Below are 24,147 nucleotides of genomic sequence, written 5' to 3' on the forward strand. Positions count from 1 at the left end.
TTCAGTTGTGTTTGAGAATAACCGTTTGAAATTTAAATTTGAACAGATTTAAATGGAGAGTTGGATTGTGTTGTTTCTGGTAGAAATTCTTGATTATAAAGAGATTTTTTTTTAATATTTTGATGATTTTAACGGAAATTTAATTTCAAAAGGGGAGAGATTTCAGGGATATTTCTCATGCAGAGTAAAATAAAAAGGGGGTGGCAATATCATTTTGCTGTCGTCTCTAGTGATTCTATGTGGCTATGTGATAGGCGTGTACAAGATTTTTATCCAGGCCCTTCAGTGATGGGCAGTGGACCAGTTATAAGTGGGATAGGAGTAGGCCCATTGCAAATATACGTCGACCGGGTCCAAGAAACTTGCATCCACTTGGGCCCATTGGACCCGAGTGGGCCTATCACAATTGGGACCCGCAACCCGTGTCAACTGTGATCGGGTCCATGAAACTTGCGGGCCACCACAGCTCAGGCCCATTGCTCCCAATCCCATGATCTGAGCCCCTTGATCAAGAGCTTGTAAATGCGACATTTTAAGATGTCCATTGATTCTCCACACTTAAACCATGCGAATGAGATCTCCATATACCTTATGGTATTTTTGTTAGGGGAGCACCCCGTTTCTTTCTCCGGCCATCCCCTCAATCGTATTTATGACTATTTTTCCACTACAAGTGGGTGGACCGGGGAAGATTGGAGGGTTGGGATCATCCTATAGAAATGATTTTTCGGGCAACCTATTTACATTGTGTTCCATCACATCGACGGTTTGGATCATCCGGTCCGTACAGTACTTTTTGAAAAATACGGGACTATAAGGGCTTACACCATATAAAAGTCTGACTTTTGTTTTACCCCCATTATGTGCAGTAATGGGCAGACAACATATAATTTCACATGAACACGCACAGGAGATTCATATACAAACACTCCAATATAATAACAGAATTGATTACAAAACTGAGGTTTTTTGTTTCAGACATCTATTGATCCCTCCTTGAGTATATAAAAAGAATGCGCCGATGAGAAATGAGATTCTAGAGGTAAAGTACAGAACCTTGAAATTTTGCAGAACATGGATTCTCTTTTCAGTCTTGTAATTTGGCTTAGTTGTAAGGTTCATCACCAACATCTCAAGATATCTTGTGCAGAAGAAACAGTACAGTAGCCAAGCTACAATGCCAGATGATATTGAGTGAAAAAACAATGCTGAAAAAGAAACAGCTGGAGCTTAATAAGAAATGATAATCAGATACAATAAACTCAAAATCTACTTAGGACATGTAGATGTGTTGAATAGGATCATTGATCATTTGATCCACTGATGGATAGGATAGAAATCTTTGATCCAATGCTCAACACACACCCATTTTAACGCCTACAAAGATAAATGATAAAATTAATTTTAAAAAAATGATTAAAAACAACTTTTTCGATCCAACAATTAAGATCATCTCTTAGACATGAGATTGTACTGTTATGTAGGCCTTGATCGGTTCTCAAAATCCAAAACAGACAGAGCCTAAACCTAAAAAGAGTGCAGATTAACCCTTCTTTTCTTCTTTTTTTGAAATGGTGAGGAAAGCGTACAGATTAAGTTGAAAAAGGAAATACTTCTAGTGAGGTGGAAAGAGAACTCACCTAGTCCTTGGTGAGATTTGGTATTTGGTGGATTAAGAACAGACACAGGTACACCAGAATACATGAGATGTGAAACTCAGCCAATAAAAGTGTGCTGCCTAAAACTTAAAAACCATGTTACATTATGTTTGCTTGCACATCAACCTGCAAAAGAAAAAAAAAAGACAGATGCTTCATACTTCAGATTCATTAAATAAGGAGTCCGAGTTCGGAGAAGAAGTCAAATAAGCAACACTCCGAAGATTCCCATATGTGCAGTATAATATGGCCACAAATTCGGCCATTCAGAAAATATATTGCGTCAAATTCTAGCAAATTAAATATACCAAGGGTATTCCATGAGATGAAAATATGAATGCTCTTGAAAGCAATTAAAAAAACCCTGACATTTAGATGTTCCAAGCCCATATTTTGCCAAGCTGAAAAAGCCCTGAAGAAAGTAATGCTTTCACAAGTAACATAAATAAACTCAAGGTGCAATGCATGTTAAAAAGATAGTAGGGTAGTCATAAAATAAAATTACTACATGAAGTAAAGAGAAGAAACCTCACAATGAAAGATTCCGGGCAAACTGTTATCTGGATATGTGTGTGGGAATTGAATACTGCAAGGATATGGTATTGGGATTCTCAAGTTCCAAAATCTTAAGATACAAATGTGGCAAGGATCCTATATGTGAGAGTGGTATATGGATAAGGATTCTTTAAAAAATGTTAAAATAGTTTAAACTTTAAACCAAATGCAATGAGAATTTTGAAAAGCACACAAATCTCTCTTGTACAACAAATAAACACCTTCCTCTCCAACTTAGGATTCTTATTTCCTTTATGATGAATATCAAAAGAACAAAGAAATATTTAAAATTTAAAATTCATAGGATTCTCATTTCCTTTATAATGAGGGATATAAAAAGAATAAAGAAGATTTATGCTCAAAAGATCATTTAACCTTTGCCTATAGATGAAAGAACTAGCACCTACCCAATAGCGGCAATAAAAACAAAAGAGCTAGAAAAGAGGACACAGTTCAGCCATATTTTACACGCATCCCACACCCTTATCGTACCCTGTTGGGTATGGTACACCACCCATTGGGAAGAAGAAGCGAGAAAGAAGCAATGAAACTTCTTCAGAATGGGCAGAAACAAAACAGCAACGGAATTGCCAGAGCAGGATCTCCAGTTCAAACATGAAGCGGAAAATGAAAGCATGAATACGAGGAAAAAAAGGACACTTTGAAACCTAAGAATGTCAGATTTCTTCCTGTTCTGAAATAAATAAAAGTGTGGCTTGGTTGCAAAGAATAAGAATGTTTTTGAGGTTGTCACTATAAAAGGAGAGGAATGGAAGAAAATAACAGAAGAAAAACTAACATCTTATGAGAGATCACAAATAAATAGAGGGAATAGTAACTGAGACAACAGAAGTTTTACAAACAAAAGAAGGATGAGGAAGCTCAAACTCTACAAAGGGAAAGAGCGGGAACAGGGAAAAGTTCAGAAGAAGGCATACAAAAAGGAATTGGAAGTCTAAAACAAGCCAAAAACCATGGATAATAGTAACTCACAGCCTTGAATGTCAACTTTGTAACCATGTTCAAGTGGTTCTGTTGAACATAGAAGACTAGAACAAACTGGTAGCCATGTATAATAGTAACCCACAGTCTTAAATGTAAACTTTGTGACCATCAAGTGATTTTATTGAACATTGACAGTCTTCTAATGTCGACCCTGTTTGCCAACTGATTTTTTTGTCAAACTATTCATGCATTTTGTTGAACACAACTAACTCAATGATCGCGTTCAAGTGCTCTGCTACCACCTTTACTGATAAACAATAAGTTTTGAGGGTGGACCAACTGATTTTTTCTTTCAAACAGTGAGCATTCCGAATTTCTGATGTTACAACGATATGATATTTGTGAATTTAAAGATCCCGCTTCTGATTAAAAAAATCTGAATCTGGCAGCAAGAGGCAGAAGATCTTGGTTTAGAAGGTGGTCCACCTGCCACGGGTGGGAAGGAAGGGGCAGTGGCGACAAAAGGAACAGTAGAGTTGAAAATATGCTTGCCAGGACTGTAAATCCAGACGATATAGGATTATAGGGTTTGTGCCATGGTGGGAGTAGGTTGTCTCCAAGAGAGAGTAAGCGCAGAAGTTTCGGGGATGGGAGAGAGGAGGGGGCAGGGACACTGGAGAGAGAGAGAGAGAGAGAGAGAGAGAGAGAGAGAGAGAGAGAGAGAGAGAGGAAACCCTTTTTTGTAATAAATATGCTGCGACTAGATACTGCCCAAACCCATAAAGGATTGGAACTGGAATGGAAAATTGTGGGGGTGGAAATATCAGCCAGTTATTATTATAATAAGAAAAATTACATTCAAATAGAACATTAAATTTCTTTTACATTTAAATATAACATTAAATTTCTTTTGATGCAATAAAGCATTTTTTTGTTTTTTTTTTTGAATGGTAACTGATATATAAATAAAAGGGGAAGGACCGAAAGGAAACCTCCCGCCCCCCCCACTAGGCCATAACTACATACAAGAAAAGAAAAAAGAAAACAAAAAACATTACAAAAAGCAATTAAGGGGGAAGAAAGTCATAAAGCTCCAGAGACTGCTTTATCACGCCCGCTTTAGCCAAACTATCAGCGATTGCATTGGCAGATCTCCTAATATGAAGGAAATCCACCGAACATCCGACCGACATATCCTTTATTTCATCGAATAAATGAAGGAATCTCCAAGGAGGATTTACCGAACCCCTAAGCCACCGAATGACATTTACAGAGTCTCCTTCCACGATAGTGTTTGCTACCCTCTCTCTTCCTAACATTAGGATTCCTTGATAAGCGGCTCTGACTTCAGCTTCAGTAGAATCGGCGACTCCTATCGGCCCGGAAAAAGCCTGCACAACATTCCCCTCTGAATTCCTTAATACGCCCCCGATCCCAGCTGGACCCGGGTTACCCAAGCTTGATCCGTCAAAATTCAGCTTAGAAAAACCTACTGGAGGATTGACCCATTGCTGAGCGATTCTATGGGTGGGTATTTGACTGCTGCAGACCACTGTCCATCCCGCCCACAAGTCGAAGGCCGAAACAAATTTGAACAATGGCAAAGACCTGGCCCAAGAAATCGATAAGACAACTACTTTGATATATAGACAATAGGAAGAAGATGCACGCCCCTCGAAGATCCGATTGTTTCTTTCCGACCATAAAACCCACAGCGTAGCCAGTAATGAAATCGACCACAACACTTTACCTTTTGACCTCCATGGATTAAACGCCCACCCCTCAAATAGATCCTTAACTTGGGAAGGGAACACCCACTCGATGCCGAATCTCTCCAGAACCCGTCCCTATACCACTCAAGCGACTTTGCAATGGATAAATAAATGCTCCGCCGATTCTTCTGCTTCGAGACACATAGCACAATGATTGACTATGATCATATGCCTAGCCCTCAAAAAATCTACCGTTTGAATACGTCCTTGAATCACCATCCACCCGAAAAAACATATACTAGGAGGAACCTTCATCTTCCACACTTTTGCCACAGACCGATTTGCCGCACTCGGATACAGGCCTTTGTGGAAAGATTTTACCGAAAAATAACCCGATGTGTCCCACACCCAGATCCTTTTATCCGTCCCAGATGGACTAATGTAGTTGTCCTCCAATATCTGAAAGAAAGAAACCAACGATACCAATTCCCTGTCGAAGAAATTTCTGCATAAAACAACGGCTTCCATATCACCTTATTGGCCCGAAACTCAAAGCAATCTTTGACTACAGCTTGTTTGTCCCTGGCCACCACATATAAATCAGGGAACAAGTCTTTTAGAGGTATGACGGAACACCATACCATATTCCAAAAAGAAACCACTTTAAGCCTGTCCGCCAAAATTTTTGACAAAACTTTATAAAGGCAACCAACTAGACTAATAGGATGAAAATCCGAGACCTTCACTGCTCCTTTAGTTTTTGGCAATAAAGCTATGAATGACGCTCCAGTGCCTCTATCCAGCTCCATTCCTTCAAAGAAGTCCTTGAAAAATGTAAAGATGTCCCCTTTAACATATTCCCAGCAAGATTGGAAGAAAGCCAAACAAAAACCATCCGGCCCAGGCGCTTTATCGCGAGCCATCGAAAAAACGCCAGACTCTATCTCTTCATCAGTGAAGGGCCTTTCCAGAGCACACCTGCTTTGATCGTCTAGAACCGAAAAATGCACTTCATCTAAAACTGGTCTCACCAATACTTCCGAAGAATATAAAGACCTGAAGAAATCCAGAATTTCCTTGGTGATGACACCCCGATTGTATGAAGGAATACCGTCAACCTCAAGCGCTGCTATATGATTATTTCTCCTCCTCGCACTAGCTATGCAGTGAAAATAAGCAGTGTTTTTATCCCCCTCCTTTAGCTATAAAGCTCTTGATTTCTGCCTCCAAGATATTTCATCCTGCAATAGAATACTTCTGTGTTCGTCCTTATAACGACCCAACTCTAATAACTCTTCCTCTGCAACAGTCCCCTCCTCATCCGATACAGAGATCTTACGAATGCGATCTAATAACCACAATTTCCTTCCTGTTCGTTCCCCCAGTCTATTAGAGTTCCATTCTTTGAGTTTCTTTTTTACCGCTCTGAGCTTTTCTCCTATGACCACGTCCGCCGCCCCATTTGCCTGGTGAGCTACCCACCATCCCCCCATCAACTCCACCATCCTAGGAATTTCCAACCAAGCCAAGTCGAATCTAAAAGGTGACGGACCCCAAGAGCCCAATCTCGGATCCAACAATAGGGGGCAGTGATCTGATACCGAATGAATAAGAGCCTTTTGATAGGAGTCTGGAAAGATGGATAACCACTCTGAGCAAAACAAAAAGCGATCAATCCAACTCTTCCTAGCATTCCTTGACCATGTGAATTTGGCCCCCGACATAGGTATATCAATCAGGTCATTCCTAGCTATAAAGTCTGAGAAGTTACCCATCTGTTGATTGGATCTCCTGCACCCCATCCTTTCTTCCACCCATCTGACTTCATTAAAATCCCCCCCCCAAACACCACGGATGACCCCACTTAGTCCTGACTTCGGTTAATTCATCCCATAACTTGACCTTGTCATTCCGCACTGTTGGGCCGTAAATGCCTGTGAAAGTTACCAAAATAGGTTCCCCGACTTGCCTTAAAACTATTGAAACTGAAAACTCGCCTAACCACGAATCTTGAACTTCCCACCGTGATTGATCCCACATCACAAGAACGCCCCCTGCAGCCCCAATGGCGTCCAAGGCCACGAATTCCCAGTTCGCGTTCGCGCCTAAGCTCTGAATTAGAGATCTATTCACCCCCCCCCCCCCCCCCCCCCCAACTTTGTTTCTTGAATACAGACTACCACATGTTTATTTTCTTTTACAACTGCTTTTACTTGGGCTTTTTTTTCCAAAGACCCCAACCCATTCACATTCCAAGAAATTATCTTCATGGACACACCGATTGAATAGGTACCAGACCCCTTTGACCTCCTCTTCTACTGTTTCTCCTATTTGAAAATGTAGGTTTACTACCATGCGGCCCTTCATAGTTAACATCAGATTTTGAGTTTAGCTAGTTCCCGCAACAACTTCTTGATCCCCTCTATGCTGGATGGGTCAGATGACATACGCTGATCTAACTCTCTTCCCTCTACAACCCTGAACAAATCAATTAACTAATCCTCGGATCCAGAGTAAGATAGGCCCAAGGCCCTGCTTGTAGAAATAATGTGGTTAACAAAAACCTCCAGTATCTGAGTTTTAGGATCCACCCAAGAAATGGGTTTTGGATCGACCTCTTGAGGAATAACCACTGCCAAGTTATTACATATAAAAGTATATAGTTACATTATTGGATTTTGATTTAAGGACAAACATCAAATTAAGCATTACAATTTCTAGAAGTCTGAGTCCAAAATTTCTACAAGCTCCATATACAAAAGCAGAAATCACCTTCGAATCCAACTATTACCCGAATCATTCCCCTTCTTCATGTTGACAGAATTTTGCAAGTCAGGAAACAGTTTACAAGGATATTACGAGACGGGGAAATATATCAGGGACATAGCCACATAGGCACCAGTACAGTGGGAAAGGACATTTGGAACTTAAAAGTAATGAGTTTTTTAATGTATATGAGAAGATAAATGTTTCTGATCATTTACTTAAAGTTCAGAACTCTGAATGTATATAAGTAACCCTGCAATAAAATGAGGAAACCAAGGATCACAAAATTATAATATTTACCCTCAAGCCAAGCATAGCCAGGAGAACATTCTCTTGGAATATCATGTACTGCTCTGATGAACTGCTTCCTTTTTAGACATCATAGTTTCTTGTAATTTTGTAAGCTTAGCAAACCTAATGTCAATAATATTAGGTGGCAGAGGTTCGAGGTGACCATATTCCTCAACCAGGTGGAAGAACTCCTTCTTGGTGAGACTCTTCATGTTGATGAGTTCATCGACCAGAGCATCCATTAGCTTCTGATTGCGTTGCAAGATCTGTAACACATTGGCGGGTGGTGGGAGGAGGAATTTAAGTTGGTTGTTTTGTAAACTAACTAGTATTGTGATTAGCATGCTTTTATTGAGTAAAAGGGATACCTGTTTCGCTCGTTGATAACACATGTTAAGAATATGCACTGCCTCCAAATCAATTTCCTGATGATGAAAAAAAATTATAGTATACAACCCGTATATCAGAAAGGCTAGAAATACCACTAAGCATAATTAGCAAATAATTTAACAAAATATGGAAAAAAAGGCACCATACATTAAGTCGATCTGCAACCCAAAAGTCAGATAACCCATAATGTTTCTCAGAAAGGCCACCAAGAACAAAGCTTCGTGCAGCTGACCTAGCATTGTCTGCTGTTTCTGCCCAAATGGTGCTCAACTGTAAAATATTTCATTGTGTTACAGTTCTTTTTTGCATGTCATAATAGCACCCAGACAATGAAAAACAAAAATGTAATATATCAAGTAGATATCTATGACTAGAATCATTATAGAAAAAAGAAAATGATGTTTCAACGAGACATGATTAAGCCAGATGGGACCATTCTCGAAATACAATTAATATCTTTAGCACCAAAAACAATGAGGCAGTGGCTCAGATGATCAAAAGGATCAAATGCTAAAGCCCAAATAGAAGATGCAGCAACCTGAGGGGCTCCTCCCCTATAAATGTAAAATTTTCCAAAACTATTGTGGTTCAACTAAAATAGAGTCAATACAAAATATCAGTTATGTCTCACCCATAACACTTTAGAAAAGGAAGAAATGTATCAAACTCAAAAGAACATTATAAGCAATAGAGACTAACATTTCTAGCACCGAATAATATAATAATAAAGAAATGGTTATAGAATGAGCGAATGCCAAAGCTCAAATGGAAGCAATGTTGCATCAGTACTGGTACGTGTCAGAATTTATTTAATTTATTTACATAATAATGTGGTCATAATGGTTTATTTCTATATAAAAACTTACTTTTAGGTTGGATAGAACTCAAAACATGCAGTAATTCTAAAGTTGTGGTAGTATTCAGAAAAAAATTAGATAAAAGAGATTTAGAAGTCTCGCTAAGAATCCTGAAGTACTGAAATCTGACATGTGTCCGCATTGGATACTTCGCCATTCAAAAGAATCTGTGTAACGTGGAATGGAAGATACTACAACCGGAATGGCTGGTATCCTATAAGGATATATTTTCCAAGATATTTGGTGGCTCAAGGAACATATAGGCTTTGATAAATGATTGCTTTTGGAAGACTTGTCTTTCATATTGTGAAACTTCCAATCCTGGCATACATCCGGAGACAATTATGGATTAATGTATTCCTTCACTAAAGAAGGCTGAACAATAATATATTCCAATATACATGGTGGAAGACAATTGGAGGTACAGTTTTGATGATCCATTTCCATCAAACCACGCTTCGATGAAAATATGGAGAAAAAAGGGCTCACGGTCAACCATTTCCCTTCAGCTAAGGATTAAGATAACCTGAGAATTATTCGCCTTTGCTTTGCACCTTCTTTTTCTCAGATTTCACGGCCACTCTTTCAAATCATGGGGTGCGTTGGTATTTTCAACTTTCTTTCCAGCCTTTTCACATTGGTTTTTCCAATAAAAAAGAAATCCAAGACATGAAACTATGGGATGTGGCGTTCAAATATAATCTGCAGTATGGAAAGTTTTTTTGTGGAGACTGATTCAAAGCTACTATGGATATTAAATCTATGATTTATATGTAAAATCATTAATGGACAAGAGAAAGAGAAGGGAGGCACACAATTTATGTGTATGCTCTATTCATTACTCACAATGACATATTACATCACTTATATGTCAATAGCAGATACAATGACTAATATACCCTTACATCACGCCTAACGAAATATTAACACTCCCATTCAAGCTGATATATTACTTAATGATGCTCAAAACCGGGTGTCAATCTGGTGTGCGGCTCTTGAAGTAAAAAGTGCCCACGGCATACTGGTGCAGCTTTGTCATATGCATACCATAACAAGGTGACACAACATCAGGTAGAGTAGAGAAAGGGGGATGATATCCGCACTCCTTGCTTTGATAATGACACTCCTCCATTTTACATTTTTCTAATTAGCTATTGCAGGCTTTTAAAATTCCCAAAAAAGCTATAACAACTAACTGGGAAAGTGTAAAATAAAGAGAGGTGTGGCATTGCCAAAACAAGGGAGCACATATATCATATCCATGTAGAAAAATGCTGGCATTGAATATTGTCCACGGTGGCTGTTGTGCATGTCTTGAATTCGGTTTTCCGCTAAAGGGTATTTGGGTAATTTCCTGATTTAGTGGCATTGATATGTAAGCCACGTATTAGGGTTACGAGTTGTATAGTTTTTGTATAGTATTTTGAGCCTTCTTGTCCGAGAGAAGAGGAGAGTTTTGTAACCCTAAACTGAAGTAGTGGAACTCTTCTCCCACTGACATAGACACACTGCTGAACCACGTAAATCTTGTGTTCTTGCTCTGTGTGATTAGTTTTCTTGCATCTCTTCTTGTCCTTCGCTGCACATCGTGTTTGATCCTATTTTGAGAAGGATAAGAGATCTCTCAGATTTTCTACGGCAGCCAACAACAATAAGTCCATTACTCATAATAGCCTGTCAAAAACACTATGAACTACAAAACAAATGAGACATCCAATAAAGTAACCCCATACACCTCTGCATTTCTTTTTGAGCATGAAGGCATAAACCTTTTACGAGCTACAGTATCTGGACACTCAAATGTTGATCTTTGCTAAACTTTCCTCTATTTTCCGATGGAGATATTGATCCCAAGTCTTGACAAGAAAAAAAGAAGATCAATATAACGATGGGAAGGGTCCAATTGGCGAGGCAGCTTCATCTCTCGACTCTTCACCTAAAAGAGTATTACTATTAACAAGGCAATCCATCAGAATCTTCCTTCCCATGAAGCATTTTTTAATCAGAATACCGAAATAAAAGATGTGGTGTTGGACTACTAATTTTCATCCATGAGTCTCCGCAGTGTTGCAGTTTTTCAATTGAGGGTTGCAAGCAAAATGGAATCTCATGCTGAAAAAGCATGGGATATTCTATAGTGACACGTGCACATAAAACAAAAAAGCGGGGCGCTTATCTCAAGTAATGCTAAAAACACCCAAATCGATCGGCCATACTTATCCCATCCCATCCTTATTTTCGGGAAGGGGTCCCGTTTTAGAAGTGTTTTCCTTTAAAATTATTGCAAGTATAAGCAACACATTCTTAAGTTTGCTGCATTAAAAGAAGCTCCTACGTACCATTCAAAAAAAAAAAAAAGCAGCTCCTACAGAAAAAACATGGACGCAACCATGACCAAATTAGTTAATTTTGTAAGATGAATCTCACAATATTTTGGCTTCTCAAATTACTTTCCTTTGTATCCATCATGATAGTTCTATTAACCCACAAATTTTGCTTGCATCCACTTCCATTTTGGTAAAACCTAAATCATACAACATAGCAAACCGTATGATCTTTACCACGACCTCAAGACTGTGAATATAGCACCATCCAATTAAGCTACCGTCTCAACCATAAATGTAAAGTACTATGTTTGGCATCTCATTCTTCCTCCAAGCATATTCCGAAAGAAGTCTATCCACCTCTGCTTATGCCAAAATTTTGAAAAAAAAAAGAGCAAGAAGTACAAAGATTGTCTTACCTGATCCTCGCCATACCAAATTTCATCAGCTGCGCGCGGTGCTACTTGAACAGTGATATGATCCAGGAGAGATTGTCGACTACAAATATGGAAAGAAAAGAAGAGGAAGATTGATATTAAACATCTAGAAATATAACAAAGGCTAAGCCACTAAAAGAAAAAAAAGGAAATTTTTTTATTAAGGACCTACTAATCTTAAACAACATCCTCTTTTTTAAAAAAAAAAAAAAAAAAAACTGTTAAACAACATCCTTTTTAAGGAGCTTTTTATTATATAATTTAAAAATTGGAGCCAAGGAAGCATTTGGTCAGAAAATAGTACTGCCTAATACCTAAGCATTCCTTCTGTAAATTTCATCTGATCCATTTTCACTCGCACATAACCCAATTCTCTGCCAGCTCTGGGTGAAATCGTGACCTATTTAGAAGAACCATGAAATGTAAACAAAATTTTCCATCAGCCCAGCATATACTGATGCCGATTACAACCATTTTAAAAAAATGTCTATTACAATAAAGTAATGACGAGGAAGTAAGACAGTTTTGAGGTAGACAATAGCATTGCCAATATATGAAATTCGCTGGAACAACAAAAGCAAAAGTTTCTAAGAACTCAATATGATAACTTTTAAATCGGTAATAAATCTATTATTAAGATTTACACAGTAGAATGTGAAAGTTGAAGACACGGGGCTTGAGTTTCGAAAGGCAAATTAATTCAGCATAAGAGGATACCACAGTAATTTCAGCAAAAATAAGAAAGAATAAGAGAATATTTGAAGGAAAACTAAGCTAGAGCTGTTTGTATACAAAAATCCCTTTCATCGTGCCTCAACTTTCTAAACAGAAACCTGTAGACATGAAACAAAATACTTGTTATATAAAAAGGCTTTCTTATATAAGCACCCCTTTATACTGGCATCAATTTATAATTGGTTCTGAATGGTCATTAACTTGAAGGACATAAAATAGCAGATTGCAGACTACTATACTAGTTCAATATATAGAAAAGGAATGCCATGGAATTTAACTAAGTAAATGAAGAAACAAAGGGTGAGGGTTGAACTATACAAACTCAATATTCTTCAGGTCGGGAAAATTCACAGCCACGACAGCCATGGATGCTTCATTAAGAGCTAGCTGCTTCCACATTTCTTGGCTTCTATCCTTTCTATCAAGCATTCCTCTTTCTTCTATTTGTGCAGCTTGTAGCAAGTCATCAGTTGTAATCTACACAAAGTGTGAGTGAATGTTTATCAAATTCAGCAAAAGTAATATTCTAGAAATTCAGTAATAATAATCTTCTACAAGTAGCATCGTTAATATAACATGTATTTTAGGTAGTCCCCCAAATTAGATTAGATTATACTAATTTTGGTCCAAGAGCGATGCAAGCAAAGTTCATGAACAAGCCCAAAAATCAGCAACGACACCTCGGGAGAGTGAAAAAAAAAAGATCAATCAGGATCCAAAAGTAGGAACGAAGCCAACTAAAACGGCATGTTAACATCAATAGTGGGCCCTACATAGCTCCATTTGTCACAAAATGGGCAAATTAAGTTATCGTGATGTATGGAGATTTTTAGTGATTTTTATTGAACTTTTGGGTTCGAGTCACGGAAACAGCCTCTCTGCAAAGCAGGGATAAGGCTGCGTACATCTAGCCCTCCCCAGACCCCGCAATGGCGGCAGCCTCGTGCACTGGGCCGCCCTTTTTTATTTATTTATTTAACTTTTGGGTAACATTCTAATAAGTTTTGGTGGGCACTATGAAAAGAAAACATGAATAGAGATTTTAGGTAAGAACTCAGTCTTTCTAATTTGGAAAGTTTTCAAGTTGAGAATGTTGTATAGCTGGGCTGGAATAAGTAACTTGTTATAGAGCTAAAAGCTTAGAATGGTTACGTCCGAACTTAAAAGTAGGGCGAAGGATGTGTTTGTCGAAATGGGCCAGATGAAGGCAGCAATTTTAGAAAGACTCAATAAAATTGAGGGCATTTATCAAAGAGAGAGCTCAAACCAGGCAAAACCGAAGAAAGGTCCAAACTTCAGGAAAAATACAATCATATCATCCTACAAGAAGAGTTGAAATGGAAATAAAGATACAAATTCAAAATGGTTGAAAGAGGACAATAAGAATAAAGAATTTTTACATGGCATCGCCAGTGCTGAAAGACGCAGTAACCATAATTCATACTTTGACTGACTGGGATGAGAATTGAGGGTTTGAACTTCATTACCTTGAAAGTAGTCTCCTTTGAAAATGTTATATTCTTCGGAGGAGTGAAGTCTTCCTAACCTGGAGAATGTGCAATTTAGGCAATTGTACGTGAAATCAAAGGTGAGTCTTGGATGACCTTTCTAAAAGGAGGTCAAAATGTGATCTTTTCTATGAAAAGAGACAAAAGGCCAGGCCAGATGACTACTGTATGTCTTTCTATTATGCATGCTGGGATTGGATAAAAAAAGATAGCATGGACAAGTTTGAAGAATTTCATGGTGGTTGTAATTTGGGTAGGTGAAAAGGAGCCGCATTGCCCCTATCCCCAAAGAGACGTGGCGGAAAGCTTGATTGACTTTTGACCAATCAGTCTAGCTTGGTGGGCCTATAAAAAAAAATCTTGTCAAAGTACTAGTTGAACTATTTCGTGGTGTGTGGGGAGGCATTATTTCCAAAACCCAGAGTGCCTTTATTCAAGGAAGACAAATACTTGATGGCGCCATGCTTGCCAATGAATGCATTGAATACTATCATTGACCAGGTAAACCGAGGATTCTTTGCAAGTTAAATACGGAAAAAGCCTATCATAGAGTTGACCAGAGCTTTCTTGAATATCTTATGAGAAGAATGGGAGTCAGCTCTAAAAGAAGAGACTAGATGTCAAAGTACTTATAGTCAACATGGTTGTCATTTTTGGTAAATGGACCGCCTAAAGGAATTTTCAAAACATCTAGGAGTCTCTGCCAAGGAGACCCTTTGTCTCATTTCCTATCCACTATCATGGCAGAAGCTTTTAGCATAATGATGGCTACGGCCAAATCTAGAGGCTTAACCGAAGGTTTCTACATTGGTCACTCAGAGATAGAAATATCCCACCTCCAAAATGCAGATGACACCTTACTATTAAGAAACCCTCACATATGTAAGGTTGAGAATCTTAGAGCCGTGCTTAGATGCTTTGAAGCGATGTCCGGTCAATGGCCGTCCCCAACACATACTTACTTGGGCATTCTGGTAGACCAGCAAAATGCCTTTGGGACTCCGTAATTGAGCATGGGGAAAGGAGGCTATCTCCCTAGTAAAAAAAAAGTTTGTTGTCTTTAGGTAGTAGAATCACTTTAATCAAAGCGGTGTTGGCCAACCTTCCACTCCATTTCATGTCGATATTCCGTTGCCCTGTGATGGTTACAAATAGAATTGAGCAAAGAAACTCTCTGTACTGACAAAGAAAAAAAATAGGAAGTAACATTTGGGAAATTGGGACGGTGTCTGTAAGCCATGTAAAGAGGGAAGCCTTGGTATAAGAAGACTGAATTTCTTTTTGAAGGAATTAGTCTTTTCATTGATCATATTTTCCATAAGAATACAAAGCCCTTCCAAAAGTGCTCTTAATTCTACTTTTGTTTGATGTCTATATCCCAATTGGACCGGGAAGATTTCAGCTCAAAATTTCTCACACTCACCCTATACCGGCCTGCCCCGGATTTCCCCTTCAATTCCTGCCTCAAAGCTAAGTGTAATAGAGTTTAGAGTGGGGAAGAGGAGGATCGCTGGAAGACCAACCTAGGCCTGGGCAATCTACACAAGGCAACCTCCTTGCAATTCCTTTGTAAACCCTAAAAGATGTCATCGGGTACCAGCTTATACAAATTAATCTTGCCTTATCATCAAAGATCTTCTTGTTTCTTTCCTCCCTAACATACTGAAGAATAGATAAAAGGCCACCTCCCAAAGAATTTTAACTGTTGCACCAAGTGCTTCGACCTCCAACTTAAGCAAACTACTATCAGGCACCAACAATATATGAAGACCCGAACCCCAAAACAAGGAAAGATAGGTCCCCAGATTTTACTTGAACCATCAAGATTCCGCCGCAGATGTGTGTGTGTGTGTGGGGGGGGGGGGGGCATCAAAGAAGTGATCAGCATTTACCACTGCACTTTTCTTTTCTTTTTTTAACTTTTCTCTTCTTTTTTTTTGAGTTCTTTAAAATTGGGTTCACAAAAAGAAGGTTCTTTTCATGGAGAAGCAAAAGGTAATTCAGTTTCCATTCCCCAGACCATTAAAAAACAAAAAATTTCTTTTTTTTCCTTTGTTTTTTCATTGGATCCATCAAAGAAGTGATCAGTATTTACCACTGCAGACGATTTCAGGTAACTAAGTGTTAACCATGTAAATCAGGATAATAAAATAAGAATGTATGAGAATGCATAACTGCATATCCTCAACAAAGACATGTCCTCAACAAATCAGGGTAACCAAAACTCCGTGAAAAATTACACAAAGTCCAAAGTTTACAAGAGAGACATACCTCAGGCCTTCCATCACGCATCATATTAATGGCAGCAACCTCAACTATGTTGGCTAGCTCAGCACCAACCATACCCTCAGTCATACTAGCAACAGCCATATAGTCCACATCTTCAGCCATCGGCTTCTTACGAGCATGGACCTATAAACCAACAGCAGTTAAAATGATGCTTACCATAAGGCAAAATGTTACACTCAGAAAATCAACGAAACTGAACAAATGATATTCTTGCTATAATGAAAAGCATCCTACATATATTTAATTTAAGTTATAACTAGTTTAAACGTTTGAAATCTTCAGTTATACATAGTTTAGGAAAGAACATGAAAATTACTATTGTAAATCATCCTTTACCTTGATGAAACCAAACCTCCAAGAATCAAGGTTTTATCAAACAATTCCCAAAGAGACTGGAACCATTTAATGAATTACATTATGTCGATTAGAGAATGACAAGAGCAAAATGTTCCCGTTATTCAAGTTTTTCCCGTTAATCAAAACAAAAGGGCATAAAAACTGACCAGTAAACAAGCAAAACATTTTGGAACTTTTCAAAATCATAAGACTGGTATAGACATCCTTATACCAAAAAAAAAAAAGTAAAAGAAACCAAATAAGACAAACTCACACAATGCAAATTGCCTAAAAACAAACAAACAAACAGGCGTGCATACACACATTGATGAATTGAGTCACTACCTTCAGAATTTCAATTCGACCTATGAGACCAGGTTTAGGAATATATATTTTTCGATCAAAACGTCCAGGCCTCACAAGTGCTGGATCAAGAATATCCGGTCTATTTGTAGCAGCAATGGTGATCACATTGCCTCGTCCTTCAAACCCATCCAAGCATACAAGGAGCTACAATAAATCGTTGGAAGCTCAGAGTAAGAATATAAATAATATATGCAAGATACCTTAAGCAATAGTAGTAGAAGTTACATATTAAATATCACCAAAGAACCTGATTGAGAGTAGCATCACGTTCTTGTCCACCAGAACCTTTAATCAGACCACGCTCTCTTCCAACAGCATCCAGCTCATCAATGAAGACTACAGATGGTGCCTACACAAATCAACAAAAGACAGATAATTTCTAAATCACATATATCCAACAAAACCAAATCCAGGGCTGCAGATGGTCGCACAATTACACCAATCTGAAGTACGAATTATTGTGTTTGAATAAAATAAGGAATAAGAAAAATGTTGCCGCCCTTTTTAGAGATAGAGGATCACTGACGTCACTCTCACAAGGGAATACGTGGTTCACTTGTGTCACCACTCGCATACGTGATGGGACCCATACGGGTCCACATACCAACACATGCTTAGTCCTATCACTAACTCCAATAGCAGCACAACTAAAGGGACAGAAATGCTAATATAAGGATTTTTGTTCCTTAGAAAAAGTAATTCCCAACCTAGATATGCCGATATATAAAAATGCAATAGCGACATCAGAAATCAATGAAGAAATTAGCGCAAAGTTCCACCATACTAGAATGTAGCAATACTCTACTCAACTCAACACAGCCTTTGCCCCAAACTAGTTGGGGTCGGCTAAATGAATGAAGGCGGCGGGAGAAGGAGGGGGGCAAATATAATAGTATCCCTAGTTTCTGATATTGCTATCCGTTCATTCTCCTCTTTTTGCTCTTACTTTCTTTTCTCTTTTTCTTTTGCCTCTTTCTCCTCAGAATCTGAGGTTTTGAATTGTGGAAGATACTAGAATGTAGCAATATTATATAAAAATGCAATAACAACAAAATGCATGAATGAGTTCTGGAAATGAATGTAGCAACCAAACAGTCTTACATTTTCTCGTGCTTCTTGGTAAAGTGCTCGCACACGAGAAGCACCGACGCCAACATATATTTCCACAAATTGAGAAGCAGAAATGGAAAAGAAGTTCACACCTGCCTCACCAGCTACAGCTTTCGCTAATAAGGTCTTCCCTACCCCGGGGGGTCCACAAAGAAGTATGCCACCTGAAGAGACGAGATGTTATATGACAGAGACACTTCAACTAAAAAGAATTTGCACACAGAGAAGTCATTTTAATAAAATATAATAGAACATTAAATATTAAATCAGTTACTTAGCAGATTATGATATTGGGCGAATACTTTGATAATGAGTGAACTAATAATTTGGCACTCATTTAAGAGGTGAAAAAGAAAAGGTGTAAAGTTTCTACTTCTGGGCAGAAACAGCTGAACTCAAAGTCTATGACAACATACACATCAGAATGGGCTAGCTGAGAGTCATGCGTAAGGAGAGTAGCACGGCTACCTTCTCACAGGAAAAAAATTATACATTGCTAACTATCACATGCTTCAAACAATAAGTAGGAAACCAAAATAACTTGCATTGTTTGAGAAAATGAGAACAACTTGCTAAGATAATTACCATTCAAAAAAAAATTGCTCAGAAAAAAAACTTGCATTGTGACCTGAAGAGCAACTTCAACTGCCTCAGCAGTTAAAACAGATTAGTCAACTTATAAAAGAATTTCGGCTGCAACTCTAGTGAGTTAGTTGCGTTGGACTTTGGGAAACTCTGGAGGACTTGAGGAGTAACGCATTAGTCGCACCCGAGTTTTAGCTTCCACTCCGAAAACCCGAGTTGGTCGGGAGGTCCAAGATTTAGCCCAGAAATTCTACCAAATTCCCATTCTCTTATTAAAAGGCTCACCCGAGAATCCTTCTAAAACAAGTAGAACTTCAAAGTTCTACTCGACAGCTCTTTCCCCTCATGAAAATGACCAATATACCCTTACCTCATAAAAACAAGCAAAAAATAGAAAAATAGAAACTTTTCTAAAAAAGAAAAGAAATAAAACACTCATTATGAAAAATGACCAAAATACCCCTTATCTAATGGGAAAATGATAAAAAAATTAGAAAAAAAAATCCTAATAAGGAAACAACCCTGAAATACTCTTATGTCATGGAAAATATCCTTATATCATAAAAAATAACTAAAACGCCCTTATCTCATGGACAATAATGAAAATACCTTTATTTTATGTAACAGACCAAAATACCCTCATGTCATAAAAACGGTAAATCCCCTCATCTCATAAAAAAACTAAAATAACCCTATCTCATAGAAAAATGGCTAAAAATTGGCAAGTAGCCCACCTATTTTCATAATCTAATCCGATTATTTATCGGTCCTCGCCATGGATAGGTTCACAACATTTGTTTATTTGGACCCACAACTGAGCCCAAAAACTTCTTGGGAATGGGATAATAGTAAAAATTGGAATGTAAAGCCTTTTAGGACTTCACAATCTACTATTTCTTTACTACTAACCCATTTTAGTGGGACCCACAACATTAATTTATTTGGACCCACCATAGGTGCCCCACAAACTTCCTATGGTAAAAAATAGGGTGGCCCGGTGCACGAGGCTCCTGCCATTGCGGTAAAGGTGGAAAATTAGAATCTATAATTTTTTAGCACTTTACAATGCCCCATTTCTCCATGACTAATGCAACAGTCTAAAGCCCCAATCACTTCGAATTGAAACGCCTTCTGAGGTCCCTGCTTGAAAATTCCCAGGCATTCTCAGAGTGACCCACAATCCATTGGACTTCCCAAGAGTGATGGACAGTTCAGGAAATCCCTAGGGGGTTTAAAATCCCACGTGACTAACCCCCCCTCTCTCTCTCTCTCTCTCTCTCTCTCTCTCTCTCTCTCTCTCTCTCTCTAGCAAGCTAGGCTGGGAGTTTTTGTGAAGTCCCACTTGGCTCATCAATTCCTGCCTCCTTATACTGATTTGACAATCTATCCTCCTTGAGGCTTACAGAGAAATATGGAATTCTATGAAGACTCTTGAAATTAACTCCGCGTCATTGAAGTGATTTTCTGACAGATCAAGAAGCTCTGACTTGGGAGGAAAAAATCTTTACATCAAGAAAATCTTCCTTCTAGCTATATAAGCTCACCAGCATGAATACAACTTGGAAGAATATAGCTTTGAGCATTTGACTTGGGAGGTCAAAATTCTTTACATATGGGGAACTTCTAGTTCTATAATCTCACCAATATGAGTTCCCACAGAGAAGAATATCTACAAGGATGCTACTCTATGTCATCTATACAATAAATGACTCCAATGACGATATAACTAATGGTGCTCTGATTTGCAATATTTTGGCTTGGGATGCTTCTTATTTGGTAGTTCTCTGGAAATCAAATACCATTGGATTGGTCAATGTCAAAGTCAAAAATGTGTTACAATGTGAGAATTAAACCCGCTGAGGGTCCCATAGAACAAATTTGGGTCTCGGGGGGATTTTCTGGGAGAACAATGAGCTAGGTGTGGGTTGAGGGAACTCCCACAGCACAATTCAACCGCTTAACCACTGGATATTTTAGAGCTTTGTTTTCCATTTGTATTTGCAGCCCGCATTGGCTTGTTTTTCTTTATATATAAAATTTCACTTCTTCAAACAGAAAAACTAAAATTCTTTACAAATGGGCATCTTCTTTCTAGTCACATAAATGATAGTTCTTTGACTCCCCATCCAGAGATCTGGCGATGTTACTTCGGGTGCTCGTGTGAAAAATGGATCCTGCATAATGATAACTATATTGTGCTAAATGTGATATAAAACTGATATAAATGATGCTCCGATCCCATACACAATGTGGACCAACAAGCCAACAACCAAACACCAATTACGGGTCTAGATGGTTATTCAAAATTGGTATAGCACTAAAAATAGCTTTCTCTTTCTTCTTACAAGTATTTTTTATGGGTTCTTGAAAAAATGTGTTTGGCATATCAATTTCTAATAAATACGCATATTTTCTACAGGTTCTTGAAAACATGTGTTTGACTCTTATAATTTGAATTCACAATGTGATAAATACAAAATGAAACAGAACAAAGAGAGGCAATGCAATTGGGTAGCTTTCACTTTGTTCTTACGAGTATTTTCTAAGGGTTCGTGAAAACATTTGTTTTGTTTTTCTTTTCTTTTTTTCTTTTTTTTTTTGAATGGTAACGAGATGTAGTGATAAATGAAAAATTGGACGTGAAAACATTTGTTTGACATATCAATTTCTCATAATTTGAATTCACACTGTGATAAATATAAAATGAAATAGAACAAAGAAAGGCAATGCAATTGGGTTCAAAATCAAATCCTAAAACCTGGTATTTTAACTCCCCGCCGGCGGTACATTTCTCCGTGCGTGAAAAACTTCACAACTTCTTCAAGCTCAAGCCGTATTTTCCCAAGCCCTGCAACATCCGAAAACTTCACATCCAATCCCCTCTCCATATACTGAGGCAACCGTTTGCTGTGTGCCCGACGAACACGAGCACCCGAACGCATGAACTTCATTGCCATTTTCAAATAATCATCCTGCTGGTTTCCCCCCTCATTCTCACCCTCATCACCCTCAATACCCTCTAATTCCTTCTCCAATTCCCTTATCTTCCTCTTCTCCTCCGCCTCCGCTTTTTCTATCTTCAACCTATCCTCATAATCCTTCTTTTGCCTCCTATAATTAAAAACAACTATCCTATAAAATATAAAGAAGAACACAAACCCAAGTGCAGTTGCCACATTCTGATCCCTTGCCAAGTTAGCCCAAACAAGCGCCATGTACTGATAATTCTTCCTCGCCCGTCTCAACGACTGCTCATAATTTATCTTATTCAACTCCTTTTTCCTTTTCCTCTCCTCAATTTTCTTCTGCATTTTAATAGCCCTCTCCATCATTTCGCGCTCATTCCTCACCCTCTCCAACTCAGCTTTCCTTTGCATTTGCAATTGCTTCCTTGCCATCTCAAGCTCCAACGCCCTCTTAGACTGTGGCCTTGTCTTCACTTTTGATAACAACTTAAAAGGAATTTTTGACAGAAACCCTAAATATGGTGATGGAACCTCAGGTTTCTTAATCGGAGGCGTATGCGCATTAATACACAATGAATTCAGCCCTAACCTATCCCATGACTCCCAAAATTTCTCATCTCTTTCAATTGCAGGTAGTACAGTTCTCAAAACCCTAGAATCCTCTAAAACTACAAGAACAGAATCAGGATTTTGCTTTAAATTAGCCGATGCAAGCTTCACTATATGTTTAATCTTTCCTTCTTCTTGTAATTTCAGTATTTCTGTATAAGGGATCCGATCAGAAACTATTGGAAGCCCTTGTGACCATGATTTCAGTTCTTCGGGCGATAAAACCTCAGTTTTTTTAGTCGATCGCTTTTTTTCTGAAACTTTAGCTTGGGCTGGAGATTGAGGAAGCAAAGAAGAAACTAGGGTTAGGGTTACAGAGAATTCGAGCAATTTAGAGAGGTTTCTCTTCGTTTTTTCCTCATCGGAGTCTTTTGATTGTGTCGAGTGGCAAGAAATCGACAAATGAGAGTGGAATAATCGATTACTTGCATGGATTCTAGATGGATTTCTCAAGGAAAATGATGAGAATCGCGAAGAACCGAGAATGCAACAGTCCATGACATTTAACAGATAAATTCAAGACGAATATAGATTATCTTACCGTTTTTGGATAAGGTTAAGGACCTAGAACTCGGAGTTTCGCCCTAACCTCAAATGCAAATTAGAATTCGGAGTTTCGCCCTAATCTTCTCGAGGGAAGATGAGGAAGGATAGCTATGGCATCGAACAAGGTTTCTTTTGGCGGGGTGCGAGTATAAAGACTACAGTAAAGTGAGATTTTGGTGGTTCAGAACACCACACTAAATTGTGACTCGCCCCAATTAATTGAATGGTGGGGTCCCTGGTCTAGACCGTACATCAGGTGGGGTCTTTAATATCGTCCAATAAAGTTTATTTGATCAAATGATCCTAACCGTCGAATCATTACCAAAGAAACAGAGCCTAATTAAATAATTTTGTCTTTTTAACTTTCTATTTTGCAAGAGAATGAGGGATAATTATGATGCCCGGCAGCGCTAGCTAGTGGTCAAAGACCTTAAGGCTATGTTCACTTGTTTTTTCCGGGAAAGGAAAAGAAAAGGTTTTCCGGGAATCTGACGTGGCATTAGGAAAAGAAATCCAGGGAAACTGTGTAGGAAAAGGTTTCCCGCGCCTGTTCACGTGCGCAGGAACTGTGCAGGAAAAGGTTTCCCGAGAAATTGCTTGCCCACCTTTTTCACTAGTTTTCCCGGGAAAGCAAATCCGACCAAAATAGTGGGATTTGGTTTCTCACACTTGTGAGAAAAGAGACATTTCCACATATTTTTGGCAATTTCTATGTCATTATTTGACATTTTCCACCTAGGCTTGTTGCTTTCTCAGGAAAGCAAGTGAACACCAAAATTTTGTCTTGTCAAGGAAAAAAGAGGCTGTTTTCCAGGGATTTGCTTTCCCCGAAACGCAAGTGAACAGAGCCTAAAAGGCAACCAAACATTCTCAAGAAGATCTTAAGAAGATGTTCTCCCCTCAATCTCCTTAAAAATAGGTAACCAAACATAGCAATAGGGATGAAGGATGGAGAGGACTTGGCAAAGGGTAGACACCTCATTTTGTTATGACACTAACTTAACATATTTCCTCATTTTCAATGACTAAAATTACGGGATTTTTCAGAAGGACTTGGAGTCGCTTCTGAGATTCTCATGCTCTATTTCTGCCCATCTTCTCGGGAGAGGATGAGAAGCCTTGCCGAACACACCCTTAGAGACCGTACATTGCTTTGGGAGAT

At 38.5% G+C, this 24,147-nt stretch overlaps 1 protein-coding gene across 2 annotated transcripts; it reads right to left on the bottom strand.

The window, feature by feature from the left end:
* Positions 1 to 914: 914 nt before the first annotated feature.
* EMB2083 (AAA-type ATPase family protein) lies at positions 915 to 23,120 on the bottom strand. Of its 2 annotated transcripts, none has more exons than XM_077361787.1 (13): positions 21,623 to 23,120; positions 18,271 to 18,443; positions 17,417 to 17,518; positions 17,149 to 17,313; positions 16,450 to 16,590; positions 12,989 to 13,147; positions 12,250 to 12,335; positions 11,918 to 11,996; positions 8,465 to 8,587; positions 8,296 to 8,352; positions 7,937 to 8,193; positions 1,641 to 1,784; positions 915 to 1,172 (listed from the first exon to the last, which is right to left on the bottom strand). In XM_077361787.1, the coding sequence occupies exons 1-11, from the start codon at positions 22,935 to 22,937 to the stop codon at positions 7,978 to 7,980; spliced, it is 2,616 nt and encodes an 871-aa protein (XP_077217902.1). In that variant the 5' UTR covers positions 22,938 to 23,120; the 3' UTR covers positions 915 to 1,172; positions 1,641 to 1,784; positions 7,937 to 7,977. The 2 variants fall into 2 exon arrangements, with proteins under 2 accessions (XP_077217902.1, XP_077217897.1); XM_077361782.1 differs by having other exon boundaries at positions 915 to 1,208.
* Between the last annotated feature and the right edge of the window lie 1,027 nt (positions 23,121 to 24,147).

The sequence above is a fragment of the Tasmannia lanceolata genome, unplaced genomic scaffold, assembly GCF_043159265.1.
Source record: "Tasmannia lanceolata isolate RefF3 unplaced genomic scaffold, GAP_Taslan_0.1 ptg000003l, whole genome shotgun sequence".
In the NCBI taxonomy this organism is placed as follows: domain Eukaryota; kingdom Viridiplantae; phylum Streptophyta; class Magnoliopsida; order Canellales; family Winteraceae; genus Tasmannia; species Tasmannia lanceolata.

Excerpts from the sequence above, each read along its gene's own strand:
- EMB2083 (XM_077361787.1), bottom strand. The coding sequence starts at position 22,937 with ATGGACTGTTGCATTCTCGGTTCTTCGCGATTCTCATCATTTTCCTTG. Across the intron at positions 17,314-17,416 it reads GTGATGCTACTCTCAATCAG|CTCCTTGTATGCTTGGATGG; the intron begins GTTCTTTGGTGA and ends GATTTATTGTAG. Across the intron at positions 16,591-17,148 it reads GTCGAATTGAAATTCTGAAG|GTCCATGCTCGTAAGAAGCC; the intron begins GTAGTGACTCAA and ends GTTGGTTTATAG.